Source organism: Megalobrama amblycephala, linkage group LG8 (assembly GCF_018812025.1).
Source record: "Megalobrama amblycephala isolate DHTTF-2021 linkage group LG8, ASM1881202v1, whole genome shotgun sequence".
Classification (NCBI taxonomy): Eukaryota; Metazoa; Chordata; class Actinopteri; order Cypriniformes; family Xenocyprididae; genus Megalobrama; species Megalobrama amblycephala.
Genome location: NC_063051.1, coordinates 34,372,895 through 34,393,022, shown reverse-complemented (window position 1 = coordinate 34,393,022; position 20,128 = coordinate 34,372,895). Strand labels below are relative to the sequence as shown.

Genomic DNA, 20,128 nt, shown 5'->3' with positions numbered 1-20,128 from the left:
TGCAGTGGAAAAGAAATGAAGGTTTTTGAGGAAAACATTCCAGGATTTTTCTCCATATAGTGGACTTCACTGGGGTTCAACGGGTTGAAGGTCCAAATGTCAGTTTCAGTGCAGCTTCAAAGAGCTCTACATGATCCCAGACGAGGAATAAGAGTCTTATCTAGAGAAACCATCGGACATTTTCTAAAAAAAAAAACATTATATACTTTTTAACCACAAATGCTCGTCTTGCACTGCTCTGTGATGCTCCACGCATGACGTAATCATGTTGGAAAGATCAAGATGAGCATTTGATGGTTAAAAAGTATATAATTTTTATTTTTTTAGTAAATGTCTGATGGTTTCTCTAGATGAGACTCTTATTCCTCGTCTGGGATCATGTAGAGCTCTTTGAAGCTGCACTGAAACTGACATTTGGACCTTCAACCCGTTGAACCCCAGTGAAGTCCACTATATGGAGAAAAATCCTGGAATGTTTTCCTCAAAAACCTTCATTTCTTTTCCACTGCAGAAAGAAAGACATGAACATCTTGGATGACATGGAGGAGAGTAAATTATCAGGACATTTGAATTCTGAAGTGAACTAATCCTTTAAATGATTGAATCAAGGAGCTTTCTGACAGATATGAACTCAGAGATATAAGTGTAAATGTATATATAAGACTATCTCAAACTGCTCAAACCCAAAGAACACTCAGCGAGTCCCTTTCACATTCTGTCAGTGGATTTATTTGACACTTTCTTTGGTACATTCAGTGAACACAGAAGCTGGTGAAGAACACACTGAAGACCGGAGCCACAGATGAACAAGAGCGTCCAGCTCATTTGATCTTAACGCTGATGATCTTGACGTCTCCCTTCACGTGCATGTGTTTGAAAACATCATCGCCGAAGCGGTTCGGGAAGCTCATCATGGTGCCTTCTGGGAGCTTGACGTAGAAGGTGTCGTTGTTGAAGGTGATGGCCAGCTGTTGGAGGAGAGACACATTGAGACTGAACGTCCAGTTTTTTAAATGTGAATTTTGGGAAACTATTATTATAAAGCATGTGATGACAGCATCATTCACCCTCAAACCTCTGACCGGTGGGCGGTCTATTGCATACGTTGTTAAAAAGTGCAAAGGGTAACGCTTTATGACTCACTGTGTCATGAGTAAATGACTAAATCCAGGAAACTAACAGATACTCACTGCAGAACTGGTCAAAGAACACACGGATAAAGGTTCAGGATTGATCTACATCGATAGGATCTTGAAGAAAGCTTCATTTGAGCCAGTATTGCTGTGTTTACACTGGAATCAGTGTTGATGTGAAATAGCAGAGTTTGTGGACCGACAGACTTTTTAAATGGCAGAAATCCAGAAAGATGAACGTAAAATGTCAAAAAAGGCCAGAAGAACACTGTGCTTTTGATTTTCACTGTAAACTTCGACTCAAGCTTCGACTCGAAACTCAAAAAAATTTTAGTTGAAAAACTCAAAGTTTAAGTAAGCAGAACTGGCAGATTTTCATTTTGTACTACTTAAAATGATCATGCATAATGTAAACATTTCAATAAGCATCACTGTCCTTCTGATCTCATCATCTTACAGAGTTGGGTCAGAGGTCAGAGGTCACTCACCTTGAACTCTTCGTCCTGCACAAAGGGGAAACACGGTTCACGGACTTCGGAGCCCCATCCGCCCTGTTTGGAGTTACACACGATGGTGTTGGTGTCTCCATGCTCATTAAAGCGAGGGTTGAAGTGAAGGGCGATTGCGTCTGTGTCGTGACCGATGTTGATGGAGAACCTGAGGACAGAGAGATGTTTTTATGACCTTCAGCTCTTTTCCAAAACCTAGAGCTGTCTTCTGTCTATAACAAAAACATGTTCAGAAAACATTCTGCTAACGTTCCCATTACGTTATGAAAACATTATTTCTGAATGTTCTCTGAAAACGTCCATGTTTTTTTTTCTTTGTTATGTGAACGTTTAGGGAACATTCAATTGTATCATTCTGCAAACATTATGGGAACGTTACTTTTAAATGTTCTCTGAACGTTCTGAAACAAGTAGAAACATTAAAAAAATGTTTCAGAAGAAAAGCGTTCCATGAACGATGTATAAATAACGTTTGTGCTAATGTTTTGACAACATTATTAAAGACCAGATAACCTTGAACGAACATTCCCAAGTGTTTCTTATTAGTCGGATACGTACGATACACAGCCGGGTTTGATCTTCCCAGAGATCTTCATCTCCATCCCGGCCTTGAAGCTCATGTCTTTTAAGGTGAACACCTGTGGAGGAAAACACCACGAATGATGAAGTCAAATTAAATTCAAACTGACTCAACGTTGCGAGGGTTCGCGCCATTTTTGTCTTTCTTTCTTTAGAGTGGTGATGAATCTGTCAAATTACTGTTTAACCTGCGATTCCCAACGCCGTCGATAAGAGGAACAGAATGTGTTATCTGAGGGACCAAACCCAACGTTAATAATAAACCTCAGATAATAAAGTCATAAAGACAGGAAGATACAGAGCAAACATTTGATCTAAAGCAGCTCGGGGTTACAAAAGTGCTGTGAGGCGACACACAGACCCACAATTACACAATTAACACTGATCACGAGAAACGGAAATGCTGGAGAATTTGAAGGAAATGAAACAACAGCTAGTTTGGTCATTACTATTATTCTATTGATAGCTTTCTGATATAAGTTATATTGCAGAATAAGTGTAAATGTTGTGGTAGATTCAGTTTGTTGTACCATATATATTCTAGTTTCGTTTCCTCTTTTGTCAGACACACTTTGGCCCAAATGTTGGGGATTTTTTAGATTTCAAAAGCGTATGAATGTTAATCCTGCAAGAAATAGGAATGCTATTTATGATTCACTAAAAATTTCCTTCACAGTGTGACTGTCATAATCATGATAATCTGTGTAATGTTCCTCATTGAAAGTGAAAGTTTGAATGCTGTACAAATGCAGGAATTATTGAAGTCCACTGAATGTCCAGCAGGTCAGTTTAAGAGTTTGATTGTATCTGTCCGAGCCCCACCCTGACCCTCACACACCTGACCGTCTGAAACTCTCTGACCGCTCAGAACGGCTTCATTTCTAGGAACTCTGACTGATTCAGCTGGACAGTTTGGGAAAAGTATTCTGCAGGCATTTTTGTTTGCCTTTAAAGTAATAATTAGCATGTCTTATTAAGCCTTGCCAAATTAATTGTGGCACATTCTCGATTATTTCATGGGAATTTCTTAAAGAATTCACTTCGTGTTTCATTTTGCAATCACAGTGAGATTCAGAAGAGGAAAGTTCAAGTTCATCAGTTCATGCTGTTGATTCAACAACCAACAGTCAGAGAGCATATGACACGCATAATAATATAATATAATATAATATAATATAATATAATATAATACAATATAATATAATATAATATAATATAATATAATATAATATAATATAATATAATATAATATAATATAATATAATAATAAGGGAAGTGATGTCTCTTACCATCTTGTTGTGTTGGTGGAGCTGCAGCAGTGTGTCTCATTCACCTGCCGCCCCTCATTATAAACCCAGGAGGCGGATCTCTGGACCTCTGTCCAATAGGAAGCGAGCAGAGCGGGGAGACTGAACCAATCACACTCAACTGACTCAATCAATACGACTGTTATCTCTGAGATTCCCTCATGAATAGACTCTTGATTGAGTCTCTGGTACACTGACCCACATCACATTCAACAGCGCTCATATCTGTACGGAACATGTTAGGAATGTTTCTGTGGAAGTGTTCAGATATCAGTTTTGATTCAGCTGCTGGAGACTGTCATCCAGAAACATTCAATAATTGAGGTGTCAAACATTATCAGTATAGATTTGTGTAATCCATAAATCATGGAAAGAGGGAAAATAACTACAAAATCAAATAAACACTTATTTAGAAACTTTAATGTACATTTTCACGTCAGTCAACAAAACCATGAAGTTGGGGTTTCCTATTAGAATAATTGCATTTATGAATGTGAAATTTGGTCAAAAATATGAGTGAGTGAATGGAAACATTTTTCAGAACAATCAATGAAGCCAAAAAGTACATTTTGCCATAAAAGTGTATCAGTTTCTGTACTTACACCACAATACAAGAGTAATGCCAAAATAAGTGTGTTTCCTGAAAATACAGTTTATACTTGTTCAGAAATGTTGTAAATAATGATCAGTACTTTCATCATTTTTATCTTTCACACTGCAAGATCTTGATTGTTGAGTGGTTTTCTCTGGAGTTGTGAGCTGGTTTTGTTCAGTCCGTGTGTTTCTCACGGTCAGTCACAGTCCTGGTCATTCATCTGGACGTAATGAAATCTCTCACCCTCTGAACACGCCTGCGCTCTGGATATGAGGGAATGAACATCATCTGTGATCAATATCTGCAGACGCTCTGTGTTCCTCTGGAGGTTCATGCACAGGTATGAGGAGAATCATGCTCACGTTTATCATTTATATGTCTTTAAGACTTGATTTGTGTATTTATGAAGGCCATTTTATGCTCTTTTACACAGTCTTGATGTTGTTTTTGTGCTCTACTAGATTGAATGTTGTTTATTTTCCTCATATTCTCCATTGCTGCAGCTCCTCTCTTCAGTAACGCTCTGTTTAGTTCCTGTCTCTATGAAGCCCCTCCTTCTGAAAAGCATAATGTGCTCTGATTGGTCGGCTGAAGCAGTGTGTTGTGATTGGTCAAGAGCTTCGGTTACTTCCTGGTTGTGGTTAAGCCAGCTCGTGCATTTCCGGTGAACTGTTAGCTGTTTTTAATATTGTATTCATATTTTAATGCCGTTATCACATTTACCTAATTTGCCAATAAACCAGTTTTATTGATTGCAATTAAGATGAAGCTTTTGGGATGTTTATAAATGCTGTGTCTGTAATTAGACACACACTTCAGCACTTCAAATGTTATTTTTAATGTGAAGAACACAAACATTATTTGTTCATCCTTCTGAGATTGTGCCCATCGTAAAACCAAACGTTCAAAAATGTAGAAAATCCAACATTTGATAGAAAACACTTATTTAAAAATAAAAAAGACAATAATTACCACTATAACCAGCAGGTGGCGGCAAAGTAGCATTTATTTGCGCATATATCAGCCATTTCCTCATCGCTTTTCACTTCATTTTTGACTAAATATCAAACATTATAAAATAACTAGGTTTAAAATAGATTTTGTCAATGTGAAGTATGAAATACTCTCATGAAAAACAGTAACTTTTCTTGTGAATGAATGACAGAAAGCGAGTGCTGCTCTCTCTATAATCACTGAAGCTGTCAGTCAGATCAGCGCAAGATCAATGATTTCAGCACACTTGTGAAAACATTTTACTCAAAATTTTATTTTATTCAATGAATCTAACTAAAGTGCACAATAAATATTTAATCTTTGAAGCTTTTTTCACATAAAAGTGTGAAAACTGATGGTCGAATTGAATTTAGTCGAGGAGAAACACTGAGGTACGTCTTTATTTATTTATTTTTTATGCTGTCTTACGTTTGAATAACTAAATTAAAACTATGTCTGACTATTTAAGTGACTATATTCTGATCATAAACTAAGTATTACACTACTGATGCTCAACACACCAGCAAATGACTCTCACCGGAAGTTTTCCAGCTGGCTTATATTAATGCTGAAGTTCTAAAGAACGCTCCGTGCATATAGTCAATTGTTCGCAATAATATGCATTTAAAAAAAAAGTACATTTCATTTCATCCCAACTTTAATGTGACATATATGCTCTGATCAAAAGACATTCATTCATTCATTCATTCATTCATCTACTCTGATAGTTAAATCTATCTGAACTGTGAACACACAGAGAGCAGTGGAGCGAGTCTGTGTCGTCAGCTCTGGTTAGTTAATCTGAAAGCAGAAGTGAGTTCATGTTTAGAGGAAGAATCCCGAACAGAAGCGTCAGGAAGTGTTTGTCTTATGAGAGCCATGCAGAGCTGCAGGAAATGATGCACGTCTCTAGTAATCATTAGCTCAGACCAGGAGTGTTTACTCAAGGGTCAACGTGTAGAGTAAAGGTCAATCTGAGTCTGTGCGGCGGTGGGTCGTGTATAAAAGGATATTCCAGGTTGATCCAGACTGATTGATCTGAATCTGGATCTGATCATGGAGAGCCCGCAGCAGATGATCACGAGGGTCTCGCAGGAGCTGGACTGCAGCCCCACGTCACTCAGGCTGGCAGAACATCTGGACCGGCACGACCCGCTCCGACACCTGAGACAGGAGTTCCTCATGCCCAGAGTATCAGACCTGCCTCCGGGTGAGAGGATCAGACTCACACATCAGTTATCAGTCATCATGTCATGATGGAGTATTTGCTCAGATTCATATATCATCTGATCTCTCGTCTGTTTTTAGCGGATCTGACACTCGTGGACGATTCTGAGGATTGTGTTTATTTTGCTGGGAATTCACTTGGTCTCCAGCCGAAAAACACCAAGAAATACATCGATGAGGAGCTGGAGAAATGGGCCAAAACGTGAGTCGCCTGTCATGAGTTATCAGCTGATAAATGCTGAATCACTCTCACATAAACAAATACAGTCAAATATATTACAGGCTTTAGAATGCTGTTTGGGTGACTGTATTTAAATCATTTCTATATTTATTGTCTTGTACATTTTTACTCTAAATCAAGAGGTAATTTTAGTTTGAATTACTTTTTTTATATATTATATTATATTATATTATATTATATTATATTATATTATATTATATTATATTATATTATATTATATTATATTATATATTATATTATATTATATTATATTATATTATATTATATTTCAGGCTTACTAGGATGTAATTTTGGTGACTATATTTTTAAAAGCATAATTTCTATATTTATTGTCTTGTTAAATATTTTTTTTTTTTTTTTTTTGCTTTAAATCATAAGATATTTTACTTTAAATTACCTTTTTAATATTTATTTTTTATTATTTTGTTTTATATTTATATTTTTAGGCTTTAGGATGTCAATTCGGTGACTATATTTTTTATACATTTTATTTTTTAAAGCATAATTTCTGTATTTAGTGTTTATTTATCATTTCTTGTTAAATAAAATATTCATTTTTACAATAAATCAACATTTGAATATTTATTACATATTTATTAATTAAATATTATTATTTTATTTTAATTTTTTATTATTTACTTTTATTTTATTTTATTTTTTTATTTTGTTTATTTTACAGAAAAGCATATTCATTGTTTTATTGAACATTGGGTTATAAGGATTATACAGAATGGGTTATAAGGTAATTTATTTTTCAAAAATAAAATTTTTCACTTTCAGGAAGCTAGTTCTTACTGAAGCAATTTTTTTCTTTTTCCATTATATTATTATATTATATTATATTATATTATATTATATTATATTATATTATATTATATTATATTATATTATATTATATTATATTATATTATATTATATTATATTATATTATATTATATTATATTATATTATATTATTTATTATTTTTTTATGTAAAACTGTAGAAAATGAATAAAACCAAATCAGAAATATTCTGAAATATTCTTCCACTGTTTGAAGAAAATCCCATAAATCCTACAGTAACCACATGTTGTTTCCAGAGGCGTCCATGGCCACACGAAGGGGTCACGACCTTGGGCCTGGGCCGAAGACACCATCGAGGGTTTGATGGCCAAGATTGTGGGTAATTTCGAGCTTCTTAACTGAGAGTTTCTTAATTTGCTCAGTTTGCTCAGTATCTTCTAAGAATGTGGCTGATAAATGAGCCACATTTGCTTTTCACATCTGTGTTTCTGTGGGATGTGAATGCCATACGTCTGTCTCTAGATATAATGTGGGAAGTTCTGTCAAGGAAAACAGGGTAAAGAGAGGACTTTACCCCCTCTGGAGCTTCTGATTTAGCCAAACTATCTTTAAACAGGTGCTAAACCTGAGGAAGTGGCTCTGATGAACGGACTGACAGTCAATCTGCATCTTCTCATGGTAAAAAAACAATAACATTTGCAAATATTTTGTCTGTGTATTGATTTTTCAACAATATTCTCCTCTTTTTATGATCCTCTCAGCTTTCCTTCTACAAACCGACTCCAAAACGCCATAAAATTCTTCTGGAGGAGAAGGCCTTTCCGTCAGATCACGTATGTGTTTCTTTAACCTCACAAACGACAAACTCACATTCAGACCAAGAGATCGAAGCAACGAGTGTGAAAAATCCTCAATAGTGTGTTTGTGTGTGAATCTTGCAGTACGCCATTGAATCTCAGATCCAGCTGAGAGGAATGAATGTGGCGGACAGCATGCTGGTCATCAAACCCAGACAGGTAATGACATCACGGCCGGTCTGTATGATGTCATGCTGACGGAAGAGCTCTGTGACCGTGTCCATCGGCTGTTTCAGGGTGAAGACACTATAAGGACGGAGGACATCGTGTCCGTCATCGAGCGGGAGGGCGACGCCATCGCTCTGGTCATGCTCAGTGGCGTTCAGTATTACACCGGTCAGCTGTTCGACATGGAGACCATCACTAGAGCAGGACACGCCAAGGTGAATCAGTCATGTGATGCACATTATATTACACTGAAATGCCACATTCACTTTCTTTTACTGTAAGTGTCACATATTGGCTCACATGCACATACATGTTCACATCTAACGTTCAGAATGTGTGTGTGTGATCAGGGGTGTGTAGTAGGGTTTGATTGTGCACATGCTGTAGGAAACGCAGATCTGCGACTTCACGACTGGAACGTGGACTTTGCGTGCTGGTGTTCCTATAAGGTCAGTGTTATGTTGTGTTTATGGACATTTCTATGTGAAATGTCAATGCTTTTGTATATTTATTGTATTTGTGTTGAATATATGAAGCTTCCCATGATGCATCAGAGTTAGTGATGTGTTTTATTCAGTACGTGAATTCAGGTGCCGGTGGTCTGGCAGGTGCATATATACATGAGAAACACGCTCACAGTGTCAGACCCACGTGAGTATAACACTGCTGCTCGATAACACACACTTACAGATGAAATAAAGTGCATGAGATGCAGTGTGTGTGTGTGTGTGTGTGTGTGTCTCAGACTGATGGGCTGGTGGGGACACGACCTGAAGACCAGATTCCTCATGAACAACGGTATGAGAATCCCTTCTGAATCATGCTGGAGTATCCATTACTAACACAAGATGTTCATGTTCACTGTAAGTCTGGAGAGACTGTGTGAGCTCACAGCCTGCTCTCTGCTGACATCCTGTGGACACAGATGTAGTTGCATTACTCACTGCTAGACACTGAAGCAGCTGTAGGTGTAGAGATATACACCATACACCATACACTTTTTTGGCAAAAGTCAGTCCCAGCATACATGCAGTGTGAGTATTTTTATACATTTCTGAAGTGTGTGAATAAATATTCCTGCAGAAATGGAGCTTCAGCCTGGTGTTAATGGATTTCGTCTCTCCAATCAGCCCATCTTACTAGTGTGCCCCCTACAGGCCAGTCTAGAGGTCAGACATTACAAAGCACACTCACAGAAGCAACACAACATACTGACAACCATCATGCAAAGTACTGACACAACCATAATACAACATACTGACAGCATCATGCAACTTACTGACAACATCATATGATGTATTGACAACCAAAATATAACATACTGACAACCATAATACAACATGCTGACAACCATCATGCAACATACTGATAACCATTATGCAATATACTGACAACCATGATGCAACGCACTGACAACCATGATGCAACATACTGACAACCATAATACAACATACTAACAACCATAATACAACATACTAACAGCCATCATGCAACATACTGACAACCATTATGCAATGTATTGACAACCATAATACAACATGCTGACAACCATCATGCAACATACTGATAACATTATGCAACATACTGACAACCATTATGCAATGTACTGACAACCATAATACAACATACTGACAACCATGATGCAACGCACTGACAACCATGATGCAACATACTGACAAACATAATACAACCTACTGACAACCATAATACAACATACTGACAACCATGATGCAACGCACTGACAACCATGATGCAATGTACTGACAACCATAATACAACATACTAACAACCATAATACAACATACTAACAGCCATCATGCAACATACTGACAACCATTATGCAATGTACTGACAACCATAATACAACATACTGACAACCATCATGAAACATACTGATAACCATTATGCAACATACTGACAACCATTATGCAACATACTGACAACCATTATGCAACATACTGACAACCATAATACAACCTACTGACAACCATGATGCAACGCACTGACAACCATGATGCAACATACTGACAACCATCATGCAACATACTGATAACCATTATGCAACATACTGACAACCATTATGCAACATACTGACAACCATAATACAACATACTGACAACCATGATGCAACGCACTGACAACCATGATGCAACATACTGACAACCATAATACAACATACTGACAACCATAATACAACATACTAACAGCCATCATGCAACATACTGACAACCATTATGCAATGTACTGACAACCATAATACAACATACTGACAACCATCATGCAACATACTGATAACCATTATGCAACATACTGACAACCATTATGCAACATACTGACAACCATAATACAACCTACTGACAACCATCATGCAACATACTGACAACCATCATGCAACATACTGACAACCATCATACGATGTACTGACAACAATCATGCAAAGTACTGAAAACCATAATACAACATGCTGACACCCATCATGCAACCTACTGACAACCATTATGCAACATACTGACAACCATTATGCAACATACTGACAACCATAATACACCATCCTGACAACCATCATGCAACATACTGACAGCCATCATGCAGCATACTGACAACCATTATGCAACATACTGATAACCATTATGCAACATACTGACAACCATTATGCAACATACTGACAACCATTATGCAACATACTGACAACCATAATACAACCTACTGACAACCATAAAACAGCATACTGACAACCATCATGCAACATACTGATAACCATTATGCAACATACTGACAACCATTATGCAACATACTGACAACCATTATGCAACATACTGACAACCATAATACAACCTACTGACAACCATGATGCAACGCACTGACAACCATGATGCAACATACTGACAACCATCATGCAACATACTGATAACCATTATGCAACATACTGACAACCATTATGCAACATACTGACAACCATAATACAACATACTGACAACCATGATGCAACGCACTGACAACCATGATGCAACATACTGACAACCATAATACAACATACTAACAACCATAATACAACATACTAACAGCCATCATGCAACATACTGACAACCATAATACAACATACTGACAACCATCATGCAACATACTGATAACCATTATGCAACATACTGACAACCATTATGCAACATACTGACAACCATAATACAACCTACTGACAACCATCATGCAATATACTGACAACCATCATGCAACATACTGACAACCATCATACGATGTACTGACAACAATCATGCAAAGTACTGAAAACCATAATACAACATGCTGACACCCATCATGCAACCTACTGACAACCATTATGCAACATACTGACAACCATTATGCAATGCACTGACAACCATCATGCAATGTACTGACAACATCATATGATGTATTGACAACCATAATATAACATACTGACAACCATCATGCAACCTACTGACAACCATAAAACAGCATACTGACAACCATTATGCAACATACTGACAAGCATCATGCAACATACTGATAACCATTATGCAACATACTGATAACCATTATGCAACATACTGACAACCATTATGCAACATACTGACAAGCATCATGCAACATACTGATAACCATTATGCAACATACTGATAACCATTATGCAACATACTGACAACCATTATGCAACATACTGACAAGCATCATGCAACATACTGATAACCATTATGCAACATACTGACAACCACAATACAACCTACTGACAACCATCATGCAACATACTGACAACCACAATACAACCTACTGACAACCATTATGCAACATACTGACAACCATTATGCAACATACTGACAAGCATCATGCAACATACTGATAACCATTATGCAACATACTGACAACCACAATACAACATGCTGACACCCATCATGCAACCTACTGACAACCATCATGCAACATACTGACAACAATCATGCAAAGTACTGAAAACCATAATACAACATGCTGACACCCATCATGCAACCTACTGACAACCATTATGCAACATACTGACAACCATAATACAACATACTGACGACAATAATACACCATCCTGACAACCATCATGCAACCTACTGACAGCCATCATGCAACATACTGACAACCATCATGCAACATACTGACAGCCATCATGCAACATACTGACAACCATCATGCAACATACTGATAACCATTATGCAACATACTGACAACCATGATGCAACGTACTGAAAACCATCATACGATGTACTGACAACAATCATGCAAAGTACTGAAAACCATAATACAACATGCTGACACCCATCATGCAACATACTGACAACCATTATGCAACATACTGACAACCATAATACAACATACTGACGACAATAATACACCATCCTGACAACCATCATGCAACCTACTGACAGCCATCATGCAACATACTGACAACCATCATGCAACATACTGACAGCCATCATGCAACATACTGACAACCATCATGCAACATACTGATAACCATTATGCAACATACTGACAACCATGATGCAACGTACTGAAAACCATCATACGATGTACTGACAACAATCATGCAAAGTACTGAAAACCATAATACAACATGCTGACACCCATCATGCAACCTACTGACAACCATCATGCAACATACTGACAGCCATCATGCAACATACTGACAACCATTATGCAATGCACTGACAACCATCATGCAATGTACTGACAACATCATATGATGTATTGACAACCATAATATAACATACTGACAACCATCATGCAACCTACTGACAACCATAAAACAGCATACTGACAACCATTATGCAACATACTGACAACCATTATGCAACATACTGACAACCATTATGCAACATACTGACAAGCATCATGCAACATACTGATAACCATTATGCAACATACTGACAACCATAATACAACATGCTGACAACCATAATACAACCTACTGACAACCATCATGCAACATACTGACAACCATAATACAACATACTGACAACCATAATACAACCTACTGACAAGCATCATGCAACATACTGATAACCATTATGCAACATACTGACAACCATTATGCAACATACTGACAAGCATCATGCAACATACTGATAACCATTATGCAACATACTGACAACCACAATACAACCTACTGACAACCATCATGCAACATACTGACAACCATCATACAACATGCTGACAACCATAATACAACCTACTGACAACCATAATACAACCTACTGACAACCATCATGCAACATACTGACAACCATAATACAACCTACTGACAACCATCATGCAACATACTGACAACCATAATACAACATGCTGACAACCATAATACAACCTACTGACAATCATCGAGCAACATACTGACAACCATAATACAACCTACTGACAACCATAATACAACCTACTGACAACCATCATGCAACATACTGACAACCATAATACAACCTACTGACAACCATAATACAACCTACTGACAACCATCATGCAACATACTGACAACCACAATACAACCTACTGACAACCATCATGCAACATACTGACAACCATAATACAACATGCTGACAACCATAATACAACCTACTGACAATCATCGAGCAACATACTGACAACCATAATACAACCTACTGACAACCATAATACAACCTACTGACAACCATCATGCAACATACTGACAACCATAATACAACCTACTGACAACCATAATACAACCTACTGACAAGCATCATGCAACATACTGATAACCATTATGCAACATACTGACAACCATTATGCAACATACTGACAAGCATCATGCAACATACTGATAACCATTATGCAACATACTGACAACCACAATACAACCTACTGACAACCATCATGCAACATACTGACAACCATAATACAACATGCTGACAACCATAATACAACCTACTGACAACCATAATACAACATACTGACAACCATAATACAACCTACTGACAATCATCGAGCAACATACTGACAACCATAATACAACCTACTGACAACCATCATGCAACATACTGACAACCATAATACAACCTACTGACAACCATAATACAACCTACTGACAACCATGATGCAACATACTGATAACCATTATGCAACATACTGACAACCATTATGCAACATACTGACAAGCATCATGCAACATGCTGATAACCATTATGCAACATACTGACAACCACAATACAACCTACTGACAACCATCATGCAACATACTGACAACCATAATACAACATGCTGACAACCATAATACAACCTACTGACAACCATAATACAACCTACTGACAACCATCATGCAACATACTGACAACCATAATACAACCTACTGACAACCATCATGCAACATACTGACAACCATTATGCAACGCACTGACAACTATAATACAACCTACTGATAACCATTATGCAACATACTGACAACCATTATGCAACATACTGACAAGCATCATGCAACATGCTGATAACCATTATGCAACATACTGACAACCACAATACAACCTACTGACAACCATCATGCAACATACTGACAACCATAATACAACATGCTGACAACCATAATACAACCTACTGACAACCATAATACAACCTACTGACAACCATCATGCAACATACTGACAACCATAATACAACCTACTGACAACCATCATGCAACATACTGACAACCATTATGCAATGCACTGACAACTATAATACAACCTACTGACAACCATCATGCAACATACTGACAAACCATTATGCAACGCACTGACAACTATAATACAACCTACTGACAACCATAATACAACATGCTGACAACCATAATACAGCCTACTGACAACCATCATGCAACATACTGATAACCATTATGCAACGCACTGACAACTATAATACAACCTACTGACAACCATGATGCAACATACTGACAACCATTATGCAACGCACTGACAACCATAATACAACATGCTGACAACCATAATACAACCTACTGACAATCATCGAGCAACATACTGACAACCATAATACAACCTACTGACAACCATAATACAACCTACTGACAACCATCATGCAACATACTGACAACCATAATACAACCTACTGACAACCATAATACAACCTACTGACAACCATCATGCAACATACTGACAACCACAATACAACCTACTGACAACCATCATGCAACATACTGACAACCATCATGCAACATACTGACAACCATTATGCAACGCACTGACAACTATAATACAACCTACTGACAACCATCATGCAACATACTGACAACCATTATGCAACGCACTGACAACTATAATACAACCTACTGACAACCATCATGCAACATACTGACAACCATTATGCAACGCACTGACAACTATAATACAACCTACTGACAACCATCATGCAACATACTGACAACCATTATGCAACGCACTGACAACTATAATACAACCTACTGACAACCATAATACAACATGCTGACAACCATAATACAGCCTACTGACAACCATCATGCAACATACTGATAACCATTATGCAACGCACTGACAACTATAATACAACCTACTGACAACCATGATGCAACATACTGACAACCATTATGCAACGCACTGACAACCATAATACAACATGCTGACAACCATAATACAACCTACTGACAATCATCGAGCAACATACTGACAACCATAATACAACCTACTGACAACCATAATACAACCTACTGACAACCATCATGCAACATACTGACAACCATAATACAACCTACTGACAACCATAATACAACCTACTGACAACCATCATGCAACATACTGACAACCATAATACAACATGCTGACAACCATAATACAACCTACTGACAATCATCGAGCAACATACTGACAACCATAATACAACCTACTGACAACCATAATACAACCTACTGACAACCATCATGCAACATACTGACAACCATAATACAACCTACTGACAAGCATCATGCAACATACTGATAACCATTATGCAACATACTGACAAGCATCATGCAACATACTGATAACCATTATGCAACATACTGACAACCACAATACAACCTACTGACAATCATCATGCAACATACTGACAACCATAATACAACATGCTGACAACCATAATACAACCTACTGACAACCATAATACAACATGCTGACAACCATAATACAACCTACTGACAATCATCGAGCAACATACTGACAACCATAATACAACCTACTGACAACCATCATGCAACATACTGACAACCATAATACAACCTACTGACAACCATAATACAACCTACTGACAAGCATCATGCAACATACTGATAACCATTATGCAACATACTGACAACCATTATGCAACATACTGACAAGCATCATGCAACATACTGATAACCATTATGCAACATACTGACAACCATTATGCAACATACTGACAAGCATCATGCAACATACTGATAACCATTATGCAACATACTGATAACCATTATGCAACATACTGACAACCACAATACAACCTACTGACAACCATCATGCAACATACTGACAACCATAATACAACATGCTGACAACCATAATACAACCTACTGACAACCATCATGCAACATACTGACAACCATAATACAACCTACTGACAACCATCATGCAACATACTGACAACCATTATGCAACGCACTGACAACTATAATACAACCTACTGACAACCATCATGCAACATACTGACAACCATTATGCAACGCACTGACAACTATAATACAACATACTGACAACCATAATACAACATGCTGACAACCATAATACAGCCTACTGACAACCATGATGCAACATACTGACAACCATTATGCAATGCACTGACAACCATGATGCAACATACTGACAACCATCATGAAACATACTGACAACCATTATGCAATGCACTGACAACTATAATACAACATACTGACAACCATAATACAACATGCTGACAACCATAATACAGCCTACTGACAACCATGATGCAACATACTGACAACCATTATGCAATGCACTGACAACCATGATGCAACGTTAAATCCGAAAATGACTGATATTATTAGTTTGTATTTTGCAGCAAAATGTCAAATTGTCAACACAAATGATGGTAACTTTATTTTGATGGTCCCTTTAACACATTCTGCTGACTTCAGTAACTTTGCAAATACATGTCAACTTATTCTGACTCTACTCTACCAATACTCTAATGAGAGTTAGTAGACATGTGCAGGCGTTACTTTAGTCAACAGATTGTGTTACAGGGACCATCACTAAACTTATGAACTCATATACCCGGTTTCACAGACGAGGCTTGACTATAGTCCCAGAGTAAACTCATGTTTGAGCTGTTTAACTGAAAGCAACTTGTACTGATAAATCTTCAAATATGTCAGTGTTGTCTCAAGACGCACACCAGCAATGTTTTCTCTAAAAACTTCTTACTGTAAATGTCCTAACTGAACTAATCCTGGCTTAATCTGAGCCCTATCTGTGGAACCGGCCCATAACATCTCACCGACACTCCTGATAAGACTGAACACAGGAGCTCTCATAAAAACACACTCCATGCACTAAAACAATAAACTCACTAATCTGAAGAAAAGATCATGAAGGACACAGACATCATCTCCTCACCCATCCTGACCCTCTCCTCCTCCTCCTCTCTCTCACGTGGAAATTTCATATTCCACACATGATGTATTTTGTGTTCTTTCATTTTAAAAGTGCGATTGGTAAAATGGTCTCAATTATTACAAATGAAGTGAACTCTACAGAAGCTCAGGTCCTGACACCATCAAGAAAGTATATATTGATGAATCTGATCACATTTCATGCAGATAAAGTATGATGTCATTCTTCTGGTGTCCAGATTTTCAATAAGACGACGATGAAGGATCTGAGGAGGAAGTCGGTGCTGCTGACGGGGTATCTGGAGTATCTGATCAGACATTACTACACCAAAGACGAGTCGAACCCGGATAAAGCCTCCGTTCACATCATCACGCCCTCTGACCCCGAGCAGAGAGGCTGTCAGCTGTCGCTGTCCTTCTCTCGGCCAATCAGAGCCGTGTTTCAGGAGCTGGAGAAGAGAGGAGTCGTGGTGCGTATCACTTCATTTCAGACTCTTACACAAACGTTCAGAGCTGTTCAATGTGTGTGTGTGTGTGTGTGTGTGTGTGTTTCAGTGTGACATGCGAGAGCCCAGCGTGCTACGAGTCGCTCCGGTGCCGCTCTACAACTCCTTCACTGATGTTCACCGCTTCATCAGCATTCTGGGAGCAGCTCTGAGCGCCGGCGGAGTTTAGCACTGACGCTCTGCTCCTATTGGTGCACAGCAGGTTTAGAGTGTTTTTATTGGCTGCTGTTTCTCTGAGAAGCTGCTCGTTTACATGACGAGTCTGTGTTCATTACTGACCAGTCAGTTCTACATGTGAATGTTGCCAATAAACATTTTTCTTCTGTTCTGAGTGATTTCAAAAGATTTTGTGCTCAAATTTCTCATGTAGAGTCCAGCTGACAGGGAACGTTCTGGCAAGGTTCTCTCAACGTTATGAACAAATATTCTTTCAGTAATGTTATCTGGTTTTTAATAATGTTCTCAAAACGTTAGCAGAAAAACATTAAATATACATCACTGATGGAGTGTTTTTACCAGAAACATTTTAGTTGGAAGTTCATCTAACGTATTTTAAATGTTTCTACTTGTTTCACTAACGTTCCCATAATGTTTGAAGAATGGAATGTTCCCTTAACATTCACGTAACCAAGAAAAAACATTTTTAAAACATTTAAAAATCCAGACATTATGCACATTCAGAAATAATGTCTTCATAACATTACCTTTTTGTTCCCTGGGAAATCTCATGATATAGTTTGTGTAGTCTATGTAAAAAATACTTAATATGTCATTCATCACAAACATTATGGTCAAATTGTTTGTTTTTTTACTGATATTAAAATTTTATCTGATAATATGGATACAGTCGATAGTTATTTCCATTATATGGTCGGTGACTATAACTAGCCAAACTAAACTAACTAAACTAAACTAAACTAAACTAGCCAAACTAAACTAAACTTAACTAAACTAAACTTAACTAAACTAAACTAAACTAAACTAAACTAAACTAAACTAAACTAAACTAAAATAAACTTAACTTAACTTAACTTAACTTAACTAAACTAAACTAAACTAAACTAAACTAAAATAAACTTAACTTAACTAAACTAAACTAAACTAAACTAAAATAAAATAAACTTAAATTAACTTAACTTAACTTAACTAAACTAAACTAAACTAAAATAAAATAAAATAAAATTAACTTAACTTAACTTAACTTAACTAAACTAAACTAAACTAAACTAAAATAAAATTAACTTAACTAAACTAAACTAAAATAAAATAAAATAAAATAAAATAAAATAAAATAAAATTAACTTAACTTAACAAAACTAAACTAGCCAAACTAAACTAAACTAAAATAAAATAAACTAAGCTTAACTAAACTAAACTAAACTAAACTAGCCAAACTAAAATAAATTAAACTAGCCAAACTAAACTAAACTAAACTAGCCAAACTAAACTAAACTAAACTAAAATAAACTAAGCTTAACTAAACTAAACTAAACTAGCCAAACTAAACTAAATTAAACTAGCCAAACTAAACTAAACTAAACTAGCCAAACTAAACTAAATCAAACTAAAATAAACTAAGCTTAACTAAACTAAATTAAATTAAACTAGCCAAACTAA

At 37.0% G+C, this 20,128-nt stretch overlaps 2 protein-coding genes across 2 annotated transcripts; one reads left to right on the top strand and one right to left on the bottom strand.

The window, feature by feature from the left end:
- Positions 1-706: 706 nt before the first annotated feature.
- On the bottom strand, positions 707-3,589 carry lgals2b (lectin, galactoside-binding, soluble, 2b). Its single transcript, XM_048200821.1, has 4 exons — positions 3,511-3,589; positions 2,201-2,280; positions 1,622-1,790; positions 707-968 (listed from the first exon to the last, which is right to left on the bottom strand). The coding sequence occupies exons 1-4, from the start codon at positions 3,511-3,513 to the stop codon at positions 822-824; spliced, it is 399 nt and encodes a 132-aa protein (XP_048056778.1). The 5' UTR covers positions 3,514-3,589; the 3' UTR covers positions 707-821.
- A 2,371-nt stretch (positions 3,590-5,960) lies between these two features.
- kynu (kynureninase) lies at positions 5,961-18,854 on the top strand. Its single transcript, XM_048200819.1, has 13 exons — positions 5,961-6,326; positions 6,425-6,545; positions 7,664-7,746; positions 7,984-8,045; positions 8,129-8,200; positions 8,309-8,383; positions 8,461-8,607; positions 8,743-8,841; positions 8,970-9,043; positions 9,138-9,190; positions 9,476-9,561; positions 18,245-18,475; positions 18,561-18,854. Exons 1-13 carry the CDS (start codon positions 6,173-6,175, stop codon positions 18,678-18,680), a joined length of 1,377 nt encoding a protein of 458 aa, XP_048056776.1. The 5' UTR covers positions 5,961-6,172; the 3' UTR covers positions 18,681-18,854.
- Positions 18,855-20,128: the final 1,274 nt, after the last annotated feature.